Below are 26,494 nucleotides of genomic sequence, written 5' to 3'. Positions count from 1 at the left end.
AGTTGCATTCGCCGTTCCTGCTGCCTGCTGTTGTTTCCCTGTGCTTTGCCTCCAGGATATTCAAGAAGCATTCCTCTTGGACACCCTTTCCCCGAGGCGACGCGCTCGCTCCATTCTGTTCCAACGCTCTTTACGCACAACGCCTGGGTGAGTTTTTTATGACTGTCTTTGATCCAATTCCGTTTTTCGTGTGTTTATATAACACTGAAGATTTCCAGCTTTTAGCCTTTTTTGGATTGTTTCATTGGGATAATATTTTGGCCTAACATCTCCCACTGTGTGTTTACACACCGAAGATATTATCACATTGGATTTGTATTTTGGGACTTCGCTCACAGTGTTTATTTCGCACCGAAGATATCTATCACTTGGGATTGTGTTTGGAACGTTACTCAGTGTGTATTTACACCGAAGATTCAGTCACTTGGATAACTCTGTTTTCGGGTACAAGTCACCTCTCCTGTTCACCTGCTCTGTTCCACCTGCAATCTGAGTTAACTCGCTCCCTCTCTCTCTCTCGGTCCCGCAACCACCTCGGAGATTCTGCCGTGAGAGGTCTGCAGAGCGGCTCTGATGTCAGCGTCTGCTTCCCCTGACTACCATCCCGGGAGAAGCTGCAGAGCAGCAACATTCATCCTTGCTTGTATTCCAGTCTTTGTTTTGAACTCTTCCAAGTCTGTGCTGTTTATTTAGTCTTAATAAACAAGCCCTTGTTTTTGGCAACTCTGAATCCTACTCTCTTGTGTCGTTGCGTTTGGGGTCGGTGTCAAACCATAACATTACGATCCAACCAGAATGACGACCCCAGCCGACACAGAGAGGGTCAGAACCGCACTTGCTAATCAAGTCGAGTTGACCAGGGATCACAGCCACCAACTAGAGAGGGCTGCGGCTGCGGTGCAGGATCTCAGGGAACAGGTCCTGCCTATTCAAGAGTCACTGGCCGCTCTGGCGGGACAACAATCTGGTATTCTCATTCAGCTTCACTCGCTGAGCGACACCGTTAATGCTTTACTTCCCTCACATCCTTCAGGAGCATTCCCCGCAGCCCCAGCTGATCCCGCACCTCGGGAACCCCGTCTCTCCGTCCCACGGCTGTTCGACGGCAATCCCGAGGAGTGTGCCACATTCATCATGCAATGTGAGTTGGTTTTCCGTCATCAACCAAGCCGTTTTACTGCTAGAGGGTCCCAAGTGGCCTATATGACGAACTTGCTTTCAGGCCATGCCGCCCAGTGGGTCACTTCCTCCTGGGCAATGGATGCAGATTTTGTTTTCTCCTATCCAGACTTCGTGGCGGAGCTCCGCAGAGTGTTCCACCATCCAGCCCGAGGTCTGGACCCTGGAGCCCGGTTGGGGACCTTCCGACAGGGGAGCGGCAGGGTAACTGACTACGTCCTGGAGTTTCGACTGGCGGCGGTGGAGAGTGGATGGAACGACCCTGCACTTCGCCTAACCTTCTTGAGGGGGCTCAGTGACGCAGTCCGGGACCAGCTCGCTACCCGGGAGGTGCCCGACTCCCTCGAGGACCTGTTTAGCCTCGTCATCCGCATCGACGGACGCCTCCAGGAGAGAAGGCGCGAGAGGACCCGACTGTTACCTCCTGAGGTACCCCGGATTCCCCGGACGCATGACGTCACTCCTGGACGCCCTGTCCTCAACACAACTGGTGGTAGCGGGTCCTCCCGTTCGGTTCGCGAGGAGGAACCCATGCAGCTGGGACGCTCTCATCTGAGCCAGGCGGAGCGTGAGGCAAGGCTCAGGTCCGGTCTCTGCCTCTACTGCGGAAGGGAGGGACACCGAATCGCCGACTGCCCCACCCGGCCAAAAGATCAGGCTCGCCGAGACCCCGGGAAATCCTGGTGAGCCGTTTTTCCCATTCCCAGAGCCGCGCACCACCTGACCATCTGATGAGCGTCACCCTGGCCTGGGGGGACCAACGAGCCACGGTGGAGGCCCTCATCGACTCCGGGGCAGACGAGAACTTCCTCGACTTCGAGTTTGCTACCCGAGCCAACATCCCACTTGAGGACCTTGTGAGGCCCTTGGAGATCTTTTCGTTGGACCAACACCGCCTGGCCGACATCTCTCAACGCACCGGCCCAGTCGTGCTGACCATCGCTGGGAACCACGTCGAGAGAATCCAGTTCCTCATCACCCAATCCCCCCTTGTCCCGGTGGTCCTGGGTAGGCCCTGGCTCGCGCTGCACGAGCCCCACATCGCCTGGTCCTCCGGTACCATCAAGGGCTGGACCTCCTCCTGTCACGCCCTGTGTCTGCAGGCGGCGTCCTGTCCCCCGCCCCGGAGGCCCGCTGGTGAGTCGCCTCCGGACCTCTCGTCCATACCTCCCGAGTACCACGACCTCTTGGAGGTTTTCAGTAAATCCAGGGCTCAGGCCCTTCCACCTCACCGCCCCTATGACTGCGCCATCGACCTCCGCCAAGGGGCTCCCCTTCCCGGCAGCCGCCTCTACAGTCTGACCGTTCCGGAGAAGAAGGCGATGGATCTCTACATCTCTGAGTCATTGGAAGCAGGACTCATTCGGCCTTCCTCCTCCCCGGTGGCGGCCGGTTTCTTCTTTGTTGGAAAGAAGGATGGGGACCTGCGACCCTGCATCGACTATCGCCAGCTCAACGAGATCACCATCAAGAACAAGTACCCTCTACCTCTCATGAACTCCACCTTCGAGCCACTGACCCAGGCCTCCGTCTTCACCAAGCTGGACCTCCGGAGTGCCTACCATCTTGTCCGTATCCGTGAGGGCGATGAATGGAAGACCGCCTTCAAGACCCCCAGGGGCCACTACGAGTACCTAGTGATGCCGTTCGGCCTCACCAACGCCCCGGCGGTATTCCAGGCACTCATGAACGACGTCCTTCGTGACATGCTGGAGGTGTTCGTGGTGGTGTACCTGGACGACATCCTCATCTTCTCCAGGACCCTCGAGGAACACATCCAGCATGTCCGCCGTGTGCTGGAGCGCCTCCTCCACAATCAGCTCTTCGTCAAGGCGGAGAAGTGCCGTTTCCACTCCGACTCCGTCGACTACCTGGGCTTCATCGTTGAGAAGGGCTTGACCCGAGCGGATCCTCGCAAGATCCAAGCTGTGGAGGATTGGCCTGAACCCACCACTCGGAAGGAGTTACAGAGTTTCCTCGGGTTCGCCAACTTCTACCGAAGGTTCATCCGGAACTACAGTCAAGTGGCGGAGCCACTTACCAAGCTGACCTCCCCCGCTCTGCCGTTCGACTGGTCCCCAGCGGCATGTGCTGCGTTCCGCTCCCTCAAGAAGAGGTTCACTTCCGCCCCTATCCTGCTCCACCCTGACCCCAAGAGACAGTTCATTGTGGAGGTGGACGCCTCGGATACTGGACTGGGCGCTGTCCTATCCCAACGTTCTCTTTCGGACCAGAAGGTACATCCTTGCGCCTTCTACTCGCGTCGTTTCCTCCCTGCCAAGAGGAACTACGACACCGGCAATCGGGAGCTGCTGGCGGTCGTGGCTGCGTTGGAGGAGTGGCGTCATTGGCTAGAGGGGGCCGAGGAGCCTTTTACCATCTGGACGGACCACAAGAACCTGACGTTCATCCGCGCTTCCAGGCGCCTCAACGGTCGGCAGGCGAGATGGGCCAGTTTCCTCAGTCGGTTCGACTTCTCGCTGACCTTTCGCCCCGGTTCCCGCAACACGAAGGCCGACTCCCTGTCCTGGTTACACTCCACGGGGGCTCCACCCTCTGAGGACCCTACTCCCATCCTCCCGGAGGCCCGAGTGGTTGGAGCCATCACCTTGGGCATCGAGGGTGTGGTTAGACGTGCCCTACGCTTCCAGCGTGCTCCAAGCAACGTTCCTATTCATCGTCTCTTCGTCCCCGACTCTGTCCGGTCCCGGGTACTGCTTTGGGGCCATGCCAGCCGGTTCGCCTGCCACCCTGGCGTCCATCGCACGTTCTCCTTCCTGGCTCGTCGTTTCTGGTGGCCCACCATGCGGAACGACGTCAAGGAGTTCGTATTGGCCTGCGCGGTCTGTGCCCGCAGCAAGGCCTCACACCAGGCACCCTCCAGGTTTCCCCAGGACATCGTCTCTGACCGGGGGCCCCAGTTCACCTCCCAGGTATGGCGGGCCTTTTGCAAGGGATTGGGGGCGACGGTCAGTCTTTCCTCTGGTTATCATCCCCAGACTAACGGACAGACGGAGAGGATGAACCAGAGCGTGGAGTCTGCTCTTCGGTGTGTGGCAGCCGAGAGACCGGCATCCTGGAGCCGTTTCCTTCCCTGGGTTGAATACTCCATCAATTCAATGGTCAGTTCCGCCACCGGCCTCTCACCATTTGAGGTTTCCCTGGGCTACCAACCCCCTCTTTTCCCCGCACAGGAGGCGGAAGTGGCAGTTCCCTCCGTGCAGGACCACCTCGACCGCTGCCGACGAGTTTGGGAGATCACCAGGACCGCGCTGCTCCGGACATCTGAGCGCGCCTGTCGTGGTGCTGACCGGCGCCGGGTTCCTGCGCCGACTTACCTCCCTGGGCAGAGGGTGTGGCTCTCCGCAAGGGACCTCCCGCTTCGGTCCTCGGCCAAGAAGCTCAACCCCCGTTTCGTCTGACCTTTCGAGGTCCTGAAGGTACTCAGTCCGGCGGCCCTACGCCTGAAACTTCCTGCGTCCATGCACATTCACCCCGTGTTCCATGTCTCCCGGGTTAAGCCCGTCTCCCTCAGTCCCCTTATGCCTCCAGCTCCTGATCCTCCGCCTCCCGTATTGGTGGATGGTCACCCCCAGTGGCAGGTCCGCCGGTTGATGGGCGTTCGTCGGCGGGGCCGGGGGTTCCAATACCTGGTGGACTGGGAGGGTTACGGCCCTGAGGAGCGTAGCTGGGTCTCCCGGCAGCTCATCGTGGATCCCGGCTTGATCACTGACTTCCATCGTGCCCATCCTGACGAGCCGGGTCGGCCTGGTCGCCGGGTGGCTCCCGTGGAGGGGGGGGTACTGTGAGGTTTTTGTCCTTTGCTCACTTACTCGCTCTGTTCCTTTAAGCCTACTCGCTCTTTTTCCATTTGTTTTCTGTTAATCATTTCATTCCCCTATTCACACGCTTCTTCCCAGAGACGTCGTTGATTGGTTCTCCCCCGTCCACACGCTTATCAATCACATCCCTCAGCTGTCACTGCTTGTCAATTAAGCATTCCCGTATTATTTATACCCCGTTTCCCCATTCAAGTTTTGTTGGATCGTTTTGATATTTCAGTTGCATTCGCCGTTCCTGCTGCCTGCTGTTGTTTCCCTGTGCTTTGCCTCCAGGATATTCAAGAAGCATTCCTCTTGGACACCCTTTCCCAGAGGCAACGCGCTCGCTCCATTCTGTTCCAACGCTCTTTACGCACAACGCCTGGGTGAGTTTTTTATGACTGTCTTTGATCCAATTCCGTTTTTCGTGTGTTTATATAACACTGAAGATTTCCAGCTTTTTATCAGACAGTCACTCACCCAGCGTTTAGCCTTTTTTGGATTGTTTCATTGGGATAATATTTTGGCCTAACATCTCCCACTGTGTGTTTACACACCGAAGATATTATCACATTGGATTTGTATTTTGGGACTTCGCTCACAGTGTTTATTTCGCACCGAAGATATCTATCACTTGGGATTGTGTTTGGAACGTTACTCACAGTGTGTATTTACACCGAAGATTCAGTCACTTGGATAACTCTGTTTTCGGGTACAAGTCACCTCTCCTGTTCACCTGCTCTGTTCCACCTGCACTCTGAGTTAACTCGCTCCCTCTCTCTCTCTCTCGGTCCCGCAACCACCTCGGAGATTCTGCCGTGAGAGGTCTGACGTCAGCGTCTGCTTCCCCTGACTACCATCCCGGGAGAAGCTGCAGAGCAGCAACATTCATCCTTGCTTGTATTCCAGTCTTTGTTTTGAACTCTTCCAAGTCTGTGCTGTTTATTTAGTCTTAATAAACAAGCCCTTGTTTTTGGCAACTCTGAATCCTACTCTCTTGTGTCGTTGCGTTTGGGGTCGGTGTCAAACCATAACAGTGAGTGAAAGTGGGAGACTTTGCACGGCAACGCTTCCTCATTAGACCCCCCCCCCCCCCCAAGGAAGAAAGTGCTTATCACACCTAAACAAAACCACGTCCAGATCCATTGTGCAACTTTTTCATGTCAAGGACCTCCAACTTGATACGTAATTGGCAAAGGACCTCATTTTAATAGGATTATGTCCCAGGAAGCCCCATCTGAGAAGAGAACAGCAGTCTATACTGCAGGTGGAGAGATAACAGAGAACATAGAATAGTCTCTCTTATACACTCTCTTACTGCAATAACATGTATGCACTTTCTCACTGTAATAACTCTCATAATAGGGGCGACAAAGCCCCTGCGACAGTGGCTCGGGAGGTAGAGCAGTCGTCAGGTAATCTGGAGGGTCCTGGTTCGATTCCCACTCCTCCCGGGCGCGTGAATATTTTAGGCAACCAACTTGTGTTTAGCGTTTCTCTGATTGGCCAATGTGACCACGGCAGCGCGAGAGAGCTGCAGCGCGGAAATAGGCTGTCTATTGCCTCGCGCTGCAGCGCGGAAATAGGCTGTCTATTGCCATTCTCTAAGACAAACTCTAACCTTAACCAGCTCCTTAACAGCACCTAAACTTAACCCTTCTAACCTTAAGCAACTCCGAAACAATGCCTAACCTTAACCAACTCCGAAACAATGCCTAAACTTAACCGGCGAAAGAATGCATGTTAAAAAATATTGCCATTCTCTAAGACAAACTCTAACATTAACCAGCTCCTTAACAGCGCCTAAACTTAACCCTTCTAACCTTAAGCAACTCCGAAACAATGCCTAACCTTAACCAACTCCGAAACAATGCTTAAAGTTATGCCTAAACTTAACGGCGAAAGAATGCGAATGCACGTTAAAAAAAAAAAAAAAATTGAAGGGAATCGAACTTGCCAGCAACGGGCCGTAGGATCCACAGCAATGCAGCGCTGCCAATTGAGCTAGTTCTGGATAGTAAAAAATGCCGGATTACTGCTACATAATGCTGCCGCGTCGCCGCGGGGCGTGGCTAGACGCAAGTTGGGCGTGGTTAGACACAAGTTGGTTGCCTTTAATATTCACGCCTCCCGCGCAGCATGTCGAAGTGTCCTTGAGCAAGACACTGACTTAACCCCTAACTGCTCCCGATGAGCAGGTTGGCACCTTGCATGGTCGCCTCCGCCGTCGGTGTGTGAATGTGTGAGGTCTGAGGGAACGGGTAAAATGTGAGGAACAAATTGTAAAGCACTTTGGATAAAAGCGATATATAAATGCACCATTTACCATCATTTATTCATATTCACTCTCTAACTTCTATAGAATATATTAGTGCAATGAAAACATCCCCCATTTCAAGGACCCCCGTGGAGTGGTGTCTGCACTGCACTGGCAAAACAAAGTGACTTCTATTCTAGTCAGAGTTCCCCCTCGAGCAGCAATACATCAACTGTAAACAGGTCATATATATATATATGTTGATCCACAGTGGTGGATCATGCCCCTGAGGAGAATGCTTCTCTTCTCCCGCAAAATCACTGAAAAGCATCTCGGTACAATCTCCTTACAGAAGAAAAGCAAGGGGGGGGGAATCAGCAGCACCACTCAGACCCAACTCCCAGACCTGTTTCAGTCAAGCAGTGCAAAGGAAGGCAAACGTCATCACTAAGGACCCTTCACACCACCGTCACCACTCCCTTCAGTTACTCCCACCACTAGCCAGAGTGAAATCGTGACAAAAACTCTTTCATTCCCACTGCAATATACATTTTCTCCCGTTTCTCCAATTGTCTCCCAAATTTTGTCATTATGGCAGTTGCCTGTGTTGTGTGTCACGGTCCTGGTCGTTGCTCACGTTCAGTCACAGACTCATACCCCCCCGACACTCAACTAACCGCCTCGGCCAATCCTTCATACCAGCGGCCATCAGGCTCCACAACAGTGAGCAGGGACTGCTGCCAGACTCCCAACTAGGAACTTCCATCACTGAGTGTGTCTGACTCCCACCTAAACGGACTACCTAAACGGACAATATATTTATTGCTCCATCTCCGCCCACTACAAACATGGGAACTCTCTAACTCTCTAACGGAGCTAACCAACAAACACAGAACTGGGCGGACACTAAAGTAAATAACGAGAGCAATGACTTCCTTTCTGGGGGGTTTCAAAATAAAAGAGCAACGTCTATAGCAGTGGAATACGTTTATTTTTTACATTATCTAACGTTAACACAAACCTAAACTAACGTTACAACTAACCTAAAGTTAGTTTAGGTTCGTGTTAACGTTAGATAATGTACAAAATAAACGTATTCCGCTGGTATAGACGTCGCTCTTTTATTTTGAAACCCCCCCGAAAGGAAGTCATTGCTCTCGTTATTTACTTTAGTGTCCGCCCGGTTCTGTGTTTGTTGGTTAGCTCCGTTAGCTAGCAGCCTATCAAGACCAGCCATTGGAATACTGTTTTCTAAATTGGGGAGGCTTTTAATCGTCAAGGTAAGAGGAGTTTAAGTCATGGTATCCATAAACTTCAATCGGTTCAGATCCTTTGAATGAATGAGAATGTCAACAAACACGGCGACACGTTGAAATCACTGACTGCGCCCAGAGACGAGTGGTTAGGCAAAAAATAGTTCCGAGTATATTTGCTTAGAAAACGTAATTTTCAAATTAATTTTTTTTTTATTTCTCCACGTGGTAAATCCACAGGTCACAATATGTTTACAGGAACGTTTTGGAGTTGTATTTGGAGTGTATTTCGTGACTGTAGGGCACTGTAGGGAACATCAGGCTACAACTCTGACCCACTTCCAGGGATGAAGCTAAGCTACGCTAACGGAGCGGCTGTTCCCTAAGCCTAATGCATGCACAGAGACAAAAAAGGTATGTATCTTCTTGTCTAACTCCAGGGAAGATGTTAAATAAGCAAATTTCCCAAAATGTTGGAGTTTTCCTTTAACACTTTGAATGCCCATAACGAGATTTCTCTGGTTATCAGCCCGCAGGGTTGAATGCCCATCACGAGAATATTCGTTTTTTTTTTATTAGTGATCTGAATTCATATTTCATCAACCGAGTCTACCGTTGGTAAGCCTGCCCCACCAGGCGCTCAAATGTGAAAAAGCGCCCCCTATCGTCTCCCAGATGGTAATGCACCCTTTTGGATTGGACTCAATGAAAATGGATGAGAAAAAAAAACTCCGGAATCCACATTTTACTTCTCACGCATGTAACCGGAGCCGATCAGATTCATTCTGGACCCTCAGGACAGCGTGTAATATGTCTTTACAGTGCGTAGCATTGGATCAATAAAAGGATTGATTTTCGGAATGGCGATCAGGAATTGGAATAATCCATTTGGATACCATCTGATCTCAGGTAAGGAATCTATTTTACCAGTCTTGGGATGATCAGACCCGTTTTCACGGAGATAATATAAGCTTTTCCCATATGTGTCCCCCAGGCTGTTTGACTGTGCGAGCGGTCAGGAACTAGGAGAATCAATTTTCAGCACGCGGCACCAGCGTGCATGCTCTCTAGAACAGATTCAACCCACCCACGGCAGTTTGCTAGCAACCCGGCTAATCTCTCCTACCCTCCTACAGCCACTAATACACCTGTCACAGTACGGGGAGGCTTATGGAATTGTCAATCAGCAGTCAAGAAAGCTGACTTCATTACTGCCTACGCCCATAGTCTAAATCTGCAGCTCCTGGCTCTAACTGAGACCTGGATAACCCCCAATAACTCATCAACACCTGCAGCATTATCTACAAACTATAACTTCACTCACACACCTCGACCCTCCAGACGGGGTGGAGGCACTGGACTCATGACATCTCCTTCATGGGCTACATACGTAACACCACTCCCAGAACTGTCACTCTCCTCTCTCGAATATCATGCAGTATCTGTCTCTAATCCTTTCAATCTCACCATTGTTACACTCTACCAGGTCCACTCGATCACTTCACAGATGAGCTGGACATGCTTCTAAGCTCCTTACCGGAAGATGGTACCCCTCTCCTTCTATTGGGCGACTTCAACCTGCCTGACTCATCTCAGTCAGTCATAGTAGTCTCCCTCCTACAATCGTTTGACCTGACTCCCACTGCCATGCCTCCCACCCACAAAGCAGGCAACTCCTTGGATCTCATATTTTCCCGTAACTCCAGCATCATTAGCACCACGGTAACTCCCCTACATGTATCTGACCATTCCTTCATATCCTTCTCACTAACTCTCATGCTTAACCGAAAGGTCTTCACCCCAACTCAAACAGTCTCACTCAGACGCAACCTGCCCTCCCTATCCCCCTCCACTAGGGCGGGCCATACTTTTTTTTTTTTTGGAAAATCAATCGAGTGGGGTGTCTAAAATATGTGTTTTTTTGTGGGGAATTCAAATATGGGATTCTTTTTCTAATCGGATAACTCCTACCTACATTGTTTTGGATTTCAAAATGGCCGATTTGACCATTTTTCACCCCTTGGCCATACATGGATGCCAACATGAATCTGAATGAAATCCTAACATGCAAGGTGTCTAAATGATGTGTTTCTTAATGGGGAATTCAAATATGAGTTCATTTTTGGGATAGGATAACTCTAACCTACATCATTTTGGATTTCAAAATGGCAGATTTTACCATTTTTCACCCCTTGGCCATACATGGATGCCAACATGAATTTGAAGGAAATCCTAACATGCAAGGTGTCTAAATGATGTGTTTCTTAATGGGGAATTCAAATATGAGGTCATTTTTGGGATAGGATAAATATAACCTGCATAATTTTGGATTTCAAAATGGCTGATTTTACCATTTGAACCCATTGGTATTGTATTACAAAATTGCAAAGATAAAAAATATATGGGAAATCATTTATAATGACAAAGCCATCAAATTTAAGTTTGTGTTTGTAGGTTGGTGGCTAAAGCAGTACAGTAGGAGATCTTGCCATCCAAGAATGAGTCCAATCAAGATATTGGAACCTGGCAAAGTTCAAGAAGTCAGGAGATCGAGATTTAGCACTTAGGTGGTTGTGTGCATTACAAATACAATTTATTATTGTTAGTATTATTATTATTGATCTTTGGAGTTGTATCCAGTTATATACAGTTCACTTGTTAATAAATTTGATGGCTTTGTCATTATAAATGATTTCCCATATATTTTTTATCTTTGCAATTTTGTAATACAATACCAATGGGTTCAAATGGTAAAATCAGCCATTTTGAAATCCAAAATTATGCAGGTTATATTTATCCTATCCCAAAAATGACCTCATATTTGAATTCCCCATTAAGAAACACATCATTTAGATACCTTGCATGTTAGGATTTCCTTCAGATTCATGTTGGTATCCATGTATGGCCAAGGGGTGAAAAATGGTAAAATCGGCCATTTTGAAATCCAAAATGATGTAGGTTAGAGTTATCCTATCCCAAAAATGAACTCATATTTGAATTCCCCATTAAGAAACACATCATTTAGACACCTTGCATGTTAGGATTTCCTTCAGATTCATGTTGGCATCCATGTATGGCCAAGGGGTGAAAAATGGTCAAATCTAGGGGTGCACCGATATATCGGTCGGGTATCGGTATCGGCCGATAAGTGCCTTGTTGACTGCTATCGGCCTATCGGCCGATAAGCTCAAATGTGCCGATAGCAGTCGCCGATAAATACCCATCAATTTGTGTAGCGTCAAAAGGCAAAAAAAAATTCACTCGCGACCTACCTGCACAACGCCTGCCGTCCCCCACACACACACACACAATCTACTGCATCAAAGTAACTACTTATGATTAACAAGGCATTCGTTTTGTGGCATTAGCGTTATATAGTTAGTGTTACATGGACAATAACATCAGCATATTATTATTACCCATAGCAGCAAGGCATTACTCCGAGTCCGTTCATTAGCTCGGTTCCATTCCGTTGCTCATTCCGTACCCAACTACACATTCTGCAATCTGTTAATAAAGTTTTCAACCAGACAAATGTATAGAAAGGCTTTGTTTTATTATAACATTTGTTGCAGTAAAATCATTATGTCTCATTTGGTCATGCGTGGAGCGCCGGGCAGCTAACGTAGCTACGTTATTAGCTATTAGATGCAAGACTAACGTTACTGGTGAAAATGTGATTTGCGTTGGAATACTCCTTTGTCAACTTGCTGTACTTTGCTTGCATGTCTGCAGTCATTATTGCTGCATTAAGAATAGCCCCAACTTTAGCCAAGGTAACGTTATGGCTAAACCTTTAACAATAGTTAACGCTAGCTTTCGGTTAGCTGTTCAATGCTATTAATAACACAACTCCCCGTCAACACCCTCTCTCGGGAAGATGGCATTTAAGAAAGTATCTGCTGTTAAAATGAAGTGTTACACGTTCAATAACAAGCATATTATTTACCCGAAGATAGCAGTAAACAAGGCATTACTCCGTTAGCCCGTTCATAGCTCGGTTCCATTCCGTTGCTCATTCCGTACCCAACTACACATTCTGCAATCTGTTAATAAAGTTTTCAACCAGACAAATGTATAGAAAGGCTTTGTTTTATTATAACATTTGTTGCAGTAAAATCATTATGTCTCATTTGGTCATGCGTGGAGCGCCGGTCGGCGGGCCGGGAGCTACGTTAAGTGTGTTCTGCAGTGCTCTCGCATTCGCAAACAGAACAATGGCGGCATGCCCGGAAGTAGAAAAATTTATAAACGCTTGCCGATTGGTGGACAGCAGGAGGTGGGTGCTAGCGGTGTGGCGTAATTGGCCGAATCGACTGTCAATCAAAATGGTTCCATTGCATTGGTTGAAAGCTCTGGTTGAGAGAATAGTATCCCGCTGCAGGCCGCAAGAATGGTTCCATTGCATTGGTTGAAAGCTCTGGTTGAGAAAATAGTATCCCTCTGCAGGCCGCAAGACGATACTGGGAGAGAGATAGTGATACCATAAACATATTTCTTGACGTTTCCTTTTTTTAAGTAAGTAAAGAGGCCTACAAATACAAACATACACATACAAATATACAGTAGTTTCATTAAAAAAAAAAAAAAATTAAAAAAAAATTTAAATTTTTTTTTTTTTTTTTTTTTACAAATACTTATATACAAATATCGGTATCGGTATCGGTATCGGCCGATAGTGTTAGTTGAACAATCGGTATCGGTATCGGCGGCCAATTTTCATATCGGTGCATCCCTAGTCAAATCGGCCATTTTGAAATCCAAAACAATGTAGGTAGGAGTTATCCGATTAGAAAAATAATCCCATATTTGAATTCCCCACAAAAAAAAATATTTTAGACACCCCACTCGATTGATTTTCCAAAAAATAAAAATATGGCCGCCCTACCCCTCCACCCTCTCCTCTGACATACTATCCGCTCTACCTTTGAGTGACACCTTCTCTGCTCTCGCCACAGAGATGGCAACCTCCACCCTCCTTTCAGCCCTTGCAACCTCCTTCAACAAGCTCTGTCCCCTCGTTGAGAAACCTGCCCGCCGTTCCCCACCCAGTCCATGGCTGACAGATCCAGTAAGAGAACAAAGACAGGTCCTGAGAGCAGCTGAAAGGAAGTATAGAAAGTCACGCCTCACTGCTGACATCGACACATATCACAACCTGTTGTTAACATTCTCCAAATCAATCACTAATGCCAAAGCTTCTTTCTTCCACCATAGGATCGAGGCCTCTGCCAAGAATCTTCGCAAACTGCATGCTACCATGTCCTCCCTCCTCACTCCCCCCCCACCCCCCCCCCTCCCTCATCTTTCTCTGCCAAAGACTTTGCGATCTTCTTTGAGGAAAAAGTGGAGAACATCCGCAGCTCCTTCTCCCAACCCCCACCCATTCCAAATGCTGGATCGAGAACCTCATCCTTCACTCTGTCATCTTTCTCTCCCATTACAGAAGCAGAGACCCTGACACTGGTAACATCTAACCGTCCGACTACTTGCCAGCTGGACCAGCTACCCTCCCCACTCCTCCAGACCATAGCACCAGACATCCTCCCATTCCTAACGGCAACCATCAACTCCTCACTCAACTCTGGGGTGGTCCCCACCTCCCGAAAACAAGCCAGAGTCACACCGCTCATAAAAAAACCAACCCTGAACCCTACCGTCATAGGCAACTACCGTCCTGTCTCTCTTCTCTCCTTCCTTTCTAAAACACTTGAACGTGCTGTATCCAACCAACTTACTGAATGACCTCCTAGACCCTAATCAGTCAGGCTTCAGGACTGGTCACTCCACAGAGACAGCCCTCATTGCGGTCACAGAGGCACTTCACTTAGCAAAAGCGAAAGGCCTCTCCTCTGTCCTGATTCTCCTAGATCTATCTGCAGCCTTCGACACAGTCAACCACCAGATCCTCCTTGCGGCCCTCGCAGGAATGGGAGTGGCTGGCTCTGCGCCGACATGGCTGTCATCATACCTCAATGGCCGCTCCTACCAAGTGTCATGGAGAGGGACCCTGTCGGCCACCCGCCCCCTGCGGACGGGTGTCCCCCAGGGCTCGGTTTTAGGACCCCTTCTCTTCTCCCTCTACACTAAATCAATGGGTAACATTATCACGTCTCATGGCTTCTCCTACCATTGTTATGCCGACGATACTCGACTCTTCCTCTCCTTCCCTCCCTCAGATATCCACGTCTCTGAGCGGATCTCGGCCTGTCTGTCCGACATCTCCGCCTGGATGACGACCAACCACCTCAAACTGAACCTAAGCAAAACAGAATTGCTCCACCTGCCAGCCAAATCCTCCCCCCTAACCGACCTTTCAATCACAGTCGAGAATGCAGCTGTGACTGCGTCCCCGACCGCCAAGAACCTTGGTGTTGTCCTCGACGACCAGTTGAACTCCTCTGCTCACATCGCAGCGACGACCAGAACCTGCCGATTCCTCCTGAGCAATGTCAGAAGGATCCGCCCCTTCCTGACAAAAGAAGCCACCCAACTCCTCGTCCAGTCAACAGTCATCTCCCGCCTCGACTACTGCAACGCACTGCTCGCTGGCCTCCCGGCCACTGCCACTAAGCCTCTTCAACTCATTCAGAACGCAGCGGCCCGCCTGATCTCAAACCTACCGAAGTCGGCCCATGTCACCCCATTTCTTAGGGACCTGCACTGGCTCCCCATTGCTGCACGAATCCGCTTCAAGGCCCTCGACCTAGCATACCGTGCGGCAAAGGGAACCGCTCCCGCCTACCTCCGGTCAATGGTCTCTAACTACACACCCTCAAGACCCCTACGCTCTGCATCTTCTGGCCGCCTCAGACCTACTCCTATCCAAGCTCCGGGAGGGTCATCAAAGAGAAGTCGCCTATTCTCAGTCCTTGCCCCACAATGGTGGAATAAACTACCCACCCCAGTTAGGACAGCCGAATCACGTCCAATCTTTCGCCGTCGACTAAAGACGCACTTCTTCAACCATTATCTGAATAAAAAAATTTAAAAAAAAATTAAAAAAAAATCTAACCCTAACTAACCGTACTGTCGTGCACTTGTCCTAATAAACTAACCTACACTGTAGCACTCAACACTTTGATGAACATTGTTGCTCAGCTGATAGAGTTGTGCCCTTCCTGATGGCTTGTCGTACAGAACTTGTAAGTCGCTTTGGATAAAAGCGTCAGCTAAATGACTAAATGTAAATGTAAATGTACACATATGTGTCACCTAGCAGCGCTTGCGACCACAACTCGGCCCGCCCCTTTTTTGGCTAGACCTTCTAGAGTTTTCTCTTTTTTTTTTATGTGTTTTTTTCTTTTCTTCACATTATTATAAATTGAATGTATAAGTACTTGTTTACTATAAAAACGAACAGTTAGAATATCTAAAATAGTGTCAAACCTGTGTTTAAATTTAGGTTGTTCACGGACTTTATTTCAATGAAACGGGGGCGTAATTACTGTATTTGCATGTGAATCAAACCTAGCCTGCAGCCCGCAGAGATTTACATTGGGGGAGTGTTTGAAGCGACGCACTGGCTGTTTACACTTTCAATGGGATTAGCACTCTGGATCAGAAAGAGATGAATGCATTGGATCTAATGAACGAGTACATGAACTTTGTTAAACCAGTTGATTAAGTCTCTGGCTCTCTGCTCACCGGTGAAAACACCGCGCTATTCAACGAAATTAACTGAGATCGGTCGAGATGCGTCTGCATGGGTAAGTTTAAGAATGTTTGTTTATGTTTACAGTAGCATGTTTACAATTCCGCATCTTTGATAAAACTACACCAAGTTTTTCTGCCGACCACAAGTCCAACCATGTCACGTTTATTACATTAACGTTAGCGTTCGTCTTGTTTACATCAGGGTCCCCCATTTTCAATGCATCATAACATTGACATACATGAACACAACGCATTGTAACGTTAACGCAGCTGTCAACTGTACTTTACTATGGAATATACATGTATATTATCGCGACGCGTCGTCACAGACTAAACAGTGTTGTGAACACAACACATTGTAACGTTAACGCAGCTGTCAACTGTACTTTACTATGGAATATACATGTATATTATCGCGACGCGTCGTCACAGACTAAACAGTGTTGTGAACACAACACATTGTAACGTTAACGCAGCTGTCAACTGTACTTTACTATGGAATATACATGTATATTATCGCGACGCGTCGTCACAGACTAAACAGTGTTGTGAACACAACACATTGTAACGTTAACGCAGCTGTCAACTGTACTTTACTATGGAATATACATGTATTGTTAGAAAATGTTTTGGATCTAAATCACTTGGAGTTTGAAAGTGATATCAGAAGAAACTACTCAACCTCGGCTGTCTTTAACTATGATTGAACACAACACTCTAACTCACCATGTTTAGATAATAAAGTACTCAACCTCTACTTGTCTACTGTCTGACTGAACACAACACTCTAACTTACCATGTTTAGATAATGAAGTACTCAACCTCTACTGTATTTAACTATGAGTGAACACAACACTCTAACTTACCATCTTTAGATAATAAAGTACTCAACCTCTACTGTATTTAACTATGAGTGAACACAAAAGTTAGAGTGTTGTGTTCACTCATAGTTAAATACAGTAGAGGTTGAGTACTTCATTATCTAAACATGGTAAGTTAGAGTGTTGTGTTCACTCATAGTTAAATACAGTAGAGGTTGAGTACTTCATTATCTAAACATGGTAAGTTAGAGTGTTGTGTTCAGTCAGACAGTAGACAAGTAGAGGTTGAGTACTTTATTATCTAAACATGGTGAGTTAGAGTGTTGTGTTCATTCATAGTTAACGACAGCCGAGGTTGAGTCGTTTCTTCTGATATCACTTTCAAACTCCAAGTGATTTAGATCCAAAACATTTTCTAACAATACATGTATATTCCATAGTAAAGTACAGTTGACAGCTGCGTTAACGTTACAAGGTGCAAGGTGGAGAGCTGTAAACAAGACGAAAGTGTATGGATGCAGGGTCCATGTGTGTGTGTGTGTGTGTAACAACAACAAGTTTATAATCTCAGCACAGATTGCAGAATGGGTACAGTACAATACAGCTCAATACACACAATTGTTAAGGGGATGCAGACCAGAGAAAGACTTTCGTCTTGTTTACATCAGGGTCCCCCATTTTCAATTCATAATGACATTGACATACATGACATACAGGTAGACAGTACTGTTACATCAGTGTCTAAGAGATGAGCATCAGATAGCAAGGTGGAGAGCTGTAAACAAGACGAAAGTGTATGGATGCAGGGTCCATGTGTGTGTGTGTGTGTGTAACAACAACAAGTTTATAATCTCAGCACAGATTGCAGAATGGGTACAGTACAATACAGCTCAATACACACAATTGTTAAGGGGATGCAGACCAGAGAAAGACTTTCGTCTTGTTTACATCAGGGTCCCCCATTTTCAATTCATAATGACATTGACATACATGACATACAGGTAGACAGTACTGCTACATCAGTGTCTAAGAGATGAGCATCAGATAGCAAGGTGGAGAGCTGTAAACAAGACGAAAGTGTATGGATGCAGGGTCCATGTGTGTGTGTGTGTGTGTAACAACAACAAGTTTATAATCTCAGCACAGATTGCAGAATGGGTACAGTACAATACAGACATGAGGACCGTGCGTATGTGTAGCTAGGAGTGATATGATAAGCAGTGTGTAAGCAGCTTGCAGAGCTACATAACATTAGGCCCATGCCACTGAGTGAGGACTTTGTTGCTTTTTCTCGTTGTGACATAGATTTAACAATAATTCTGGTGTCAAAGCAGCATGGGGGGGGGGGGGGGGGGTACATAGCTTCACAGTCCTATACAGTCCAGATAGGGGGTCCTGGAGAGACAGGGGTCCTGAGGAGAGAGAACTCTGATTCAGCAGCACTTAATTATGTTAATGTTATTCAGGTGAGGGGCGTTGCTGGAGGGGGGTTTGTTGACGCCCAGTTGAAACTGTCTGAAGTGTGAAAAGTTGCCTTCCTTTGAGACACCTTTTCACCTCTTTGGTAATCTAGAACACAGCCAGTTTTAGAAGTTATAATTGGGCACATCGTGTTCAAAACATTCTCAGATGTCAACATATGACACATCATTTGAAAGCTTAGATTCTGTACTTTAGCAATCTGGAATAATCTGAAAAATGAAAATGTAGAGATCTGGCATAAAGCGCTGTGAGGTGACACAATTATACTATCGATGGTCTAGCGTTTATTTGAAAACGATTCATAAATAGGCCGAAAAATGACAACGTTCTAGAATATTACAGCACAGGGCGTTTATCAGAGAATCTTTTTTTTTCTTCTTGAAAACGAGGGCTTTTCAAAATGCTATAAAACGGAAATGAACCGATAAAAAAACAATCCGCTTCGACAATGTTGACTGGAAAATGAGTCATTGATGGGCGACGGGCAGATTAGACACATAGCCAGGGCTCTCCGCTAACCTTTTTCACTAGGGGCACAGGTGCTCCTAAATGAAAAAAGTTAGGAGCACACAAAGAAATGTAGGAGCACCCAAAAATATTTAGGAGCACAGTGAAAATATTTCAAGTAAAATTTTTTTTTTTTTTTTTCAAAAATAAATATATATTTGTACTGTGCGTGCATGTGTGTAAATTAGCTCTTGCTACAACCCTGCATGTTTACATTTTGTATTTTGTACTTGATGTTCATTAACATGTGCTGTCCCTATCAAATAAACTATCAAATCAAACTACTGCTACAAAAGTAACAGTCACTTAACTTTAGCTTTTGCCCCTTTTATGCATACAATGCCTATGTTTTGGCTGTGTTGCTCTTCTAGAGAAATAATCCTTTCAGGGTTGCCTATTGAAATACTGTACACCTCCAGTACAGAAACATTGTTTATGAGTTTGCGTGTCAGGTAGACCATTGATTGACAGTCGAGTCTGCCAATTACGTCACACCGCTTGCACTCCGGCCGTCCGGCGCTGCAGCTGGACCCTATTGCCCACCTCTGCTGTTCATAACGCTAGCCAAGTTAGCTGTACACACAGATACACAGTGGGCCAGTGACTTTGGTGTAGGGGTGTAACAATGCATCGATCCTAAGGGGGAAATTCAACTGCATCGATTTGAAAATGTTAGAATCGATTATCGCAATTTGAATGTGTACAGTGTTATGTTGTTATCATGTCCGTTACAGTCAACACAACGGCATACGCTACTGCATCAACGTTATGATTAACAAAGCAAGGCATTCGTTTTGTTGCATTAACGTTATATTACTATTGTTATTGCTAAATCTAGGTGTTCTAAAATATATTGCTATTGGTAAGACTAGAAGTTACATGTCTCGGGAAACTCTCGCATATCGCAATGGTGGCGTTTCAGGAAGTAAACAAGCCAAATGAGAGCTTCCGATTGGTCATTTGCTTTCTTTCTCTTGAAACCAGTCACGTCACTCTACTGTGATTGGACCGTTGGCTTGAGTGCAATGTGGGACTTGTCGTTTTTTAACGTTTCTCGCGGCGGAGAAAAAAAAGACGAGAGGCTGTAATCTGTACTCGCACACCGTGCGCGTAATTGAGTTTTACGGTTCGCACGCACATATTTTTAGGGGCATATGCAAGCAATTTGGTCGCACTGTAGAGCCCTGATAGCCATAATTTAAAACATAGATTAGGCGATATTAACGTTAACATTGAAGCGGATGGTGGGCATTCAAGCACTAAATGTGCGCCTCCTGCTGGGCACTGAAAGTGTTAAGGGCGATTATCACAGAATCTTTATATTTTCCTGAAACTTTCAAAAAACGAGAGTTTTTCAAAATGGTATAAAACGTTAATGAACCGATTAAAAAAACTATCCGTTTCGACAATGTTGACTACAAACAAGTCATTGATAAGCGACGGCCATATTAGACACATAGCCATAATTTAAGATATAGTTTATGCGTTCGCAAATATGAGAGCTCTATCATTGAAGTGGGTGGTGGCACGCAACAGGGTTCCGGGGCACCGCATGGCTGGCATGGAAAGTGTTAAAGAAGGCGTGTCCGGTCCATGGGGATGCGTGTCCGGTCCATGTTGTCGGGCCTTACAAATACATTTGTATAATATAATATAATATAATGTATGAAGTATATCACGGCATACATACCTTATGCATACTGCACCTTATGTGTATACGGTATACTACTTCATCAGAGCATATATTTAGCATTTTTTGCATTTCGTTTTTTATTATTATATATATATACATTAGATTAGCACAGTGGTTCCCAAAGTGGGGGTTGCAAGCCGCCGTGGGGGGGGGGGGGGGGGGGGGGGTCGCCAGATGATTTCCAAAAAAACTAAAAACTAAAAAAATATTTCAAATATTTTTTTTATGCAGTCAGGCCACTGAACTTAGAAGCAGGCCAGGCCAGTGTTTCTAGTTGCAGCGGCGTAATAGTTAGATAACCTAGGTGGGGAACAACCAGGAGATCACTGCAACTCGCACAAGTTGGAGAACTATCTCTCTCTCTCTCTCTCTTGCTCACACACACACACACGCCCATGTGATTGGTGGAGGCGGGACCCTTACAAAAAACAAATCCATCAAAATCAGTGTTGTTGCTAATCATTGACACATGCTAGCCTGTAATAATCCCCCCCAGAAAAATGTACTTTGCATTTGATATATTGCAAATATATGCCATCACACACACTGGCATTTAAAGGGTTATAATTATAAAATGAATATGTGGTGTTATGATCAGGGCTGAAGTTGAATACAAGATTTATGAAAGAAAAATTGGTATTTCAACAGTATTTTTTTCAATCTGACATTACAAAAAACTGAAAATCCATCAAAATCAGTGTTGTTGCTAATCATACATATGCTAGCCTGTTTTTTAACAATAGTTTGTGATGCCATCACAAACACTGGCATTTAAAATTCCTACACCAGAATGCAGGAAATTAAGGCTACGTTTAGACGGAGAGAGTCTGAACAGAAACCGCAAAAGTCGTCTTGCGGTCTCACTTTTAATTTTGCGTTTAGACTAGCATTTTAGGATGGAATTCTCCGTGCAGACAAGGCTGTACCGACTCGAGACGACTGAGCCTCGCTGTCACACGATTGGCGCATATGTCACATGACGTGCTGTGAAGACCCGCCCTACTCTGCCTCTGATTCGCAGACTGTGGGTGGGGAATGTGATTGGACCAAAGCAGAGTCACTCACAGACGGTGGTCCAGTCACGCCGCGGGACAGATTCTTGTGTATTAAAAGTACTGCCAATGTAGCCTTCAGGTGATCGCCATGGATAGAATCAGACATGCTTTGTTTACGCTTCTAGGCTACTGGCGCATGCCTGTGATGTAAGCAGTACGCGCAACGAGAGCCTTGACAACCCTTTCGTCATCGTTTTATGCGGTTTGACAGTTTAGATGATAGCGCAAAGGTTTATCGTTTCTAGGAATTCCACCCTGGAAGGTAGTCTCACTTTTTTGCGGTTTCACCCCGTAAAAACGCTGTTTCCGTATAAACGAAAGGCACATCCGAAAAAATATTTTTGCAGATTCACCTGCTAGCGTTTCCGTCTAAACGGGGCCTAAGTCTTTGTAACAAAACACTTCCTGGTGGGGGACCCCCAGACCTGACTGGGGCTATATTTCGCACTATATTTCCTGGCCTGAATGATTTCCCCAGTCCGGCCCTGATTAAAAGCTTATTAGTGTGTGTGCGTTTGAACGTTTGCATGTTTCAACCATACATTTCCATTTATATGAAAAAAATTAATTTGAAATTTTTTTTCCCTATAATAGTGGGGGTCAAGGCTCTCTGACACCGTTATTTCAGGGGTCGCGGCCTGAAAACTTTGGGAACCCCTGGATTAGCATACTGAACCTTATGTGTATACTTACTTTATCAGAGCATATAATTAGCATTTTTTGGAAATTTAGCATTTTTAGATTATATATATTGGATTCGATATTAGTCATTATATATATATATATATATATATATATATATATATATATATATATATATATATATATATATATATATATATATATATATATCACTATATTTATTGTAGGGCAAATATAACTGAGAGGGCATACATACCCTCTCTTGCACCTTGACCTTTTTACACTGCCTACTTGCCCATAATGCGCATGTCCAGAGTTAATTATATTGTTATATTGTTTACACTGCCTATTTTTATTCTATTTAAAATGTTTACTTCTCGACTATACTATAATTCTATGACCTGTATCATGTCTTCTACTACCTGTACCTCCCCTCCCCCCTCCCCCATGCTGCTATGATGCTTGAATTTCCCCAAGGGGATCAATAAAGGAATAAATATCTTATCTATCCTCCGTCGGTCTGGGGAGGATAGATAAGATATTCCCGCCTCCTACGATACATGTGGAGTCGCCAGCCACTTCTTTTCACCCTACAGCTAGGAGTTTCACTGGGAGAGCGTAACGCACACAGAGGTTCACGCCATCTCTCCCAGATCCCCTCCCCGCTGAACAGGCGGCGACCAGTCGGAATTGTTATTGCAATGATCAGGACTAATACCCTCACCGGCTTCCCAACCCGCGAACACTGCCGATCTAAAACCAGGGTCTCCGCAGTGGTAGGCGAGTGCTTCATCATTATGGGATTCTGTTTACTACTCTGGGGCAACGCTGCACTTACAAAATATGATTTGTTGGCTGGCGGCGCCTCAGTGATGGACTTGAGATCCTCCACGCTGACCCTCTCCATGTCCTCCAGGGCCGAGCCCGAGTAGAGGACCACGTCCTTCACGAAGATACTGATGGCTCTCAGCATGAAGGACACAAACAGGTGCATGTGGATGTAGTTCCTGGTGCAGTGCAAGCGTCTAGAGGACAAACATACAAAAGCAGAAGGGTTATGTTACAAACATTGTAGGGCTGTCCCCGACCAAGGATTTGGATAGTCGACTATGATTGGCCAAAATGTGCCGTTAGTCGACTATTAGTCGACTAAAAAAAAAATATCTTTTTTTTATCATTCCATTTGGGCTGTGTCTGAAGGAGTCGACTGAAGGCTTCTTGTCCTCTGCAAAAGCATGCAATTGGTCCACTGATGGATACATCTTGATATTTGTGATTGATTGATTGATTTAATTTATTTGACAATCAAAATTACATACAATACCGGTACACACATGTACAGCCATCACATATAATCTAAAATCGTCGAGGATTAAAACACAATAAAACATTACGGTTTATTTCCATTGTGGTCCTCACAATGTCCTCACTAGTCTAGTGTGTTCATTAGATGGGTGAAATCCTCTTTCAGTGCCTCTGTGCCAGTTTTCGTAGGCAGTTAGCCTCTGGTATGCGTGCCATTAGCGTTAGCCACGCTTCTAGGCCTCTTTTCTTTTGGAAAGAATGATTGATGAAATCTTTTTTTATAATTTGTTTTTCTTCTTTTTTTGTATTCGACTAAGGGGTTGGCAGTCAACTACGGCTCCTTTCGACCGATTAGTCGACTAATCGACTAATAGGGGTCATCCCTAAAACATTGTAATGTAATGGATTGATTGATTGATTGATTGATTGAACATTTTATTAACAGATTGCAGATGGGTACAATACAGTAGATAGATTGTGATGTTTCACAGTATGAAATGCCAACGCACCCTCCGCTGCATTTACTTTACAGTTTACAGCATCCTCTGTTTTCCCGGGTTTAACAAAGAAGTCTGTCAACTTTGCAGACAAACTCTCAACTTGCACCTTTATTGGACACACACGTGTATGTGCAAGCTTTGCACATGGTGCACTCCGCCTCCCATTTGTTCCGACCGGGTCGGTACATTTGGAATTTCTTCTGCAGTTCATCTAGTACATTTGCGCTTTGGCATTGTGAATGTGAGCTGCGCTCCACTCTGTCCCCTTCCTGTTTGTGTGTGAGCAGTTGTAGAGCCGCCCACAAAGCTTCTCAGGGATTACGTCACACACGCAACAGAGTACCGTAGTATTCTGTGCAATGCGCCAGTCAATTTAAGTACATGCAAACGGTCCGTGAAACCCGGACATTTTCATGAATTTATACACCCCCCCCCCCGGGCACAGGGCGTGAAAAGAGGACATGTCCGGGCAAAAAAGGACGTTTGGTCACCCTACATAAGGGAACTCACCCGTTGAAATAGAAAGACTTTAATACATGTGCTAACTGTTCTACAATAACTGGAGCGGACAGTAACCTCAAGCACATCATCATGAGAGAAAGGATGAAAATCGTATGGAGAAACACGGCTCATATTGTGCAACCATTCATTGTAATTCATCACTAAGAGGGGGCCTTGGGTATTCTTTTTCAAACATTTAGATTTTTTTATGTGTGTGTGTTGAATGCAAGGCAAATCTCAAATGCAAAAGTCCTTCACCAGCTATATGTATGAAAATTACAATTGCAAATCGCTGGTGGCCGTTGGTGCAAACAACATTGTAGAATGAATAGAATAACCAACATGTACATCAAGGCACCATTCATTATTCTTCATTATAGAGAGCATTTGGAACTGGACACTATTGTACTCGCAACTCAATTTCTTATGCTCCCAGATTCAGTCCTGAAAAAGGTTACAATGTTTGGATCCTGTGAGGGATCTTCAGCCTCTATTATGATTTATATGTGAGAATACCAACGTGAAACCCACTTTCGATGGATTAATCTATATTAGTTACATTTAGGCATGTTGAATCTGTGGTTCTGATTTGTACAGTATAGAAAAACGGGTCAAAACTCCTGTCACATAATCTCACACATCCAAAAGTTTCTAGTTTGAATATGGCCACCAGTGATCCTTGTGTTGTGTTAATTACAGCACCATGAAAGTATGTAGATTAATAAAATAGCAATACTTGTTTTGTAGGGACGGCTAACTTATCATGTCATTGATAAGGATTCACCTGCTAATCTTACAAACTCTTGTAGGTGAATAATTCATTGAATCCTAATATATGTAATACAAAAATAAATCTATAATAAGACAATTATCCATAAATGATGCCTCCTTACCCACCTTTTAAACAGCCCCCATTGCCTTCATTGAGATGCCAAATGAGCGGGTATGTTACATGTACAAATTGAATAGATAAATACAATTACCGATTAAGATAGTGACCTCAGGAAACTGCACCTTTTTTTGTTATTATTATGGGTCCAGCCCGTGAAATCATCAGCATGTTTTATCTCGGCCCCCTTGGTAATTGAGTTTGACACCCCTGGCTTAACACATTGATTGCCAGCCATGCGGAGCGCTAAAAGCCTCCGTATGCCAGCGTCCACTTCAATGATAGAGCTCTCATATTTGCAAACGCATAAACTATGTCTTAAATTATGTGTCTAATCTGGCCGTCGCTTATCAATGACTTGTTTGCAGTCAACATTGTCGAAACGGATTGTTTTTTAATCGGTTCATTTCCGTTTTATACCATTTTGAAAAACGCTTGTTTTTTTTTAAGTTTCAGGAAAATATAAAGATTCTGTGATAATCGCCCTTTACTGGAATATTCTGGAATACACAAAAAACATTGTCATTTTTCTGCCTATTTATGAATCGTTTTCAAATAAACGCTAGATTATCGATAGTATATGTGTACTTATGCACGCTATAGAAGCGAGCTGAAAAATCGATTCTCTCATTTCCTGATCAGCACACACACACACACATACACACACATAGGGCACACGTTGATATCTCTGTGAAAAAAGGTCTGTAAGACTGGTAAAATAGATTCCTTACCTCAGATCAGATGTTCTCCAAAAAGATTATTCCAATTCCTGATCGCCATTCCAAATATCGATCGTGTTTATTGATTCAACGCTGAGTACTGGAAATATGTATTCCACGCTGTTTTGGTGCTCGGCAAGGAATCCGATCCTCTCGGGTGACTTGTCTGAGAAGTAAAATGAGGAAGCTGGATTCCCCCCTCCCATGTGTTTCA

At 45.7% G+C, this 26,494-nt stretch overlaps 1 protein-coding gene across 1 annotated transcript in view; it reads right to left on the bottom strand.

Moving 5' to 3' along the window:
* Positions 1 to 26,494, bottom strand: part of pth1r (parathyroid hormone 1 receptor) — a 206,551-nt gene that overhangs the window by 28,450 nt on the left and 151,607 nt on the right. The window contains exon 6 of the mRNA XM_084328002.1: positions 23,205 to 23,391. Coding sequence (XP_084184128.1) covers positions 23,205 to 23,391 — 187 coding nt within the window. The remainder of the gene's footprint in view (positions 1 to 23,204; positions 23,392 to 26,494) is intronic.

This window comes from Notolepis coatsorum (assembly GCF_963971535.1).
Source record: "Notolepis coatsorum genome assembly, chromosome: 13".
Classification (NCBI taxonomy): Eukaryota; Metazoa; Chordata; class Actinopteri; order Aulopiformes; family Paralepididae; genus Notolepis; species Notolepis coatsorum.
This window is presented reverse-complemented; position numbering and strand designations above follow the sequence as displayed.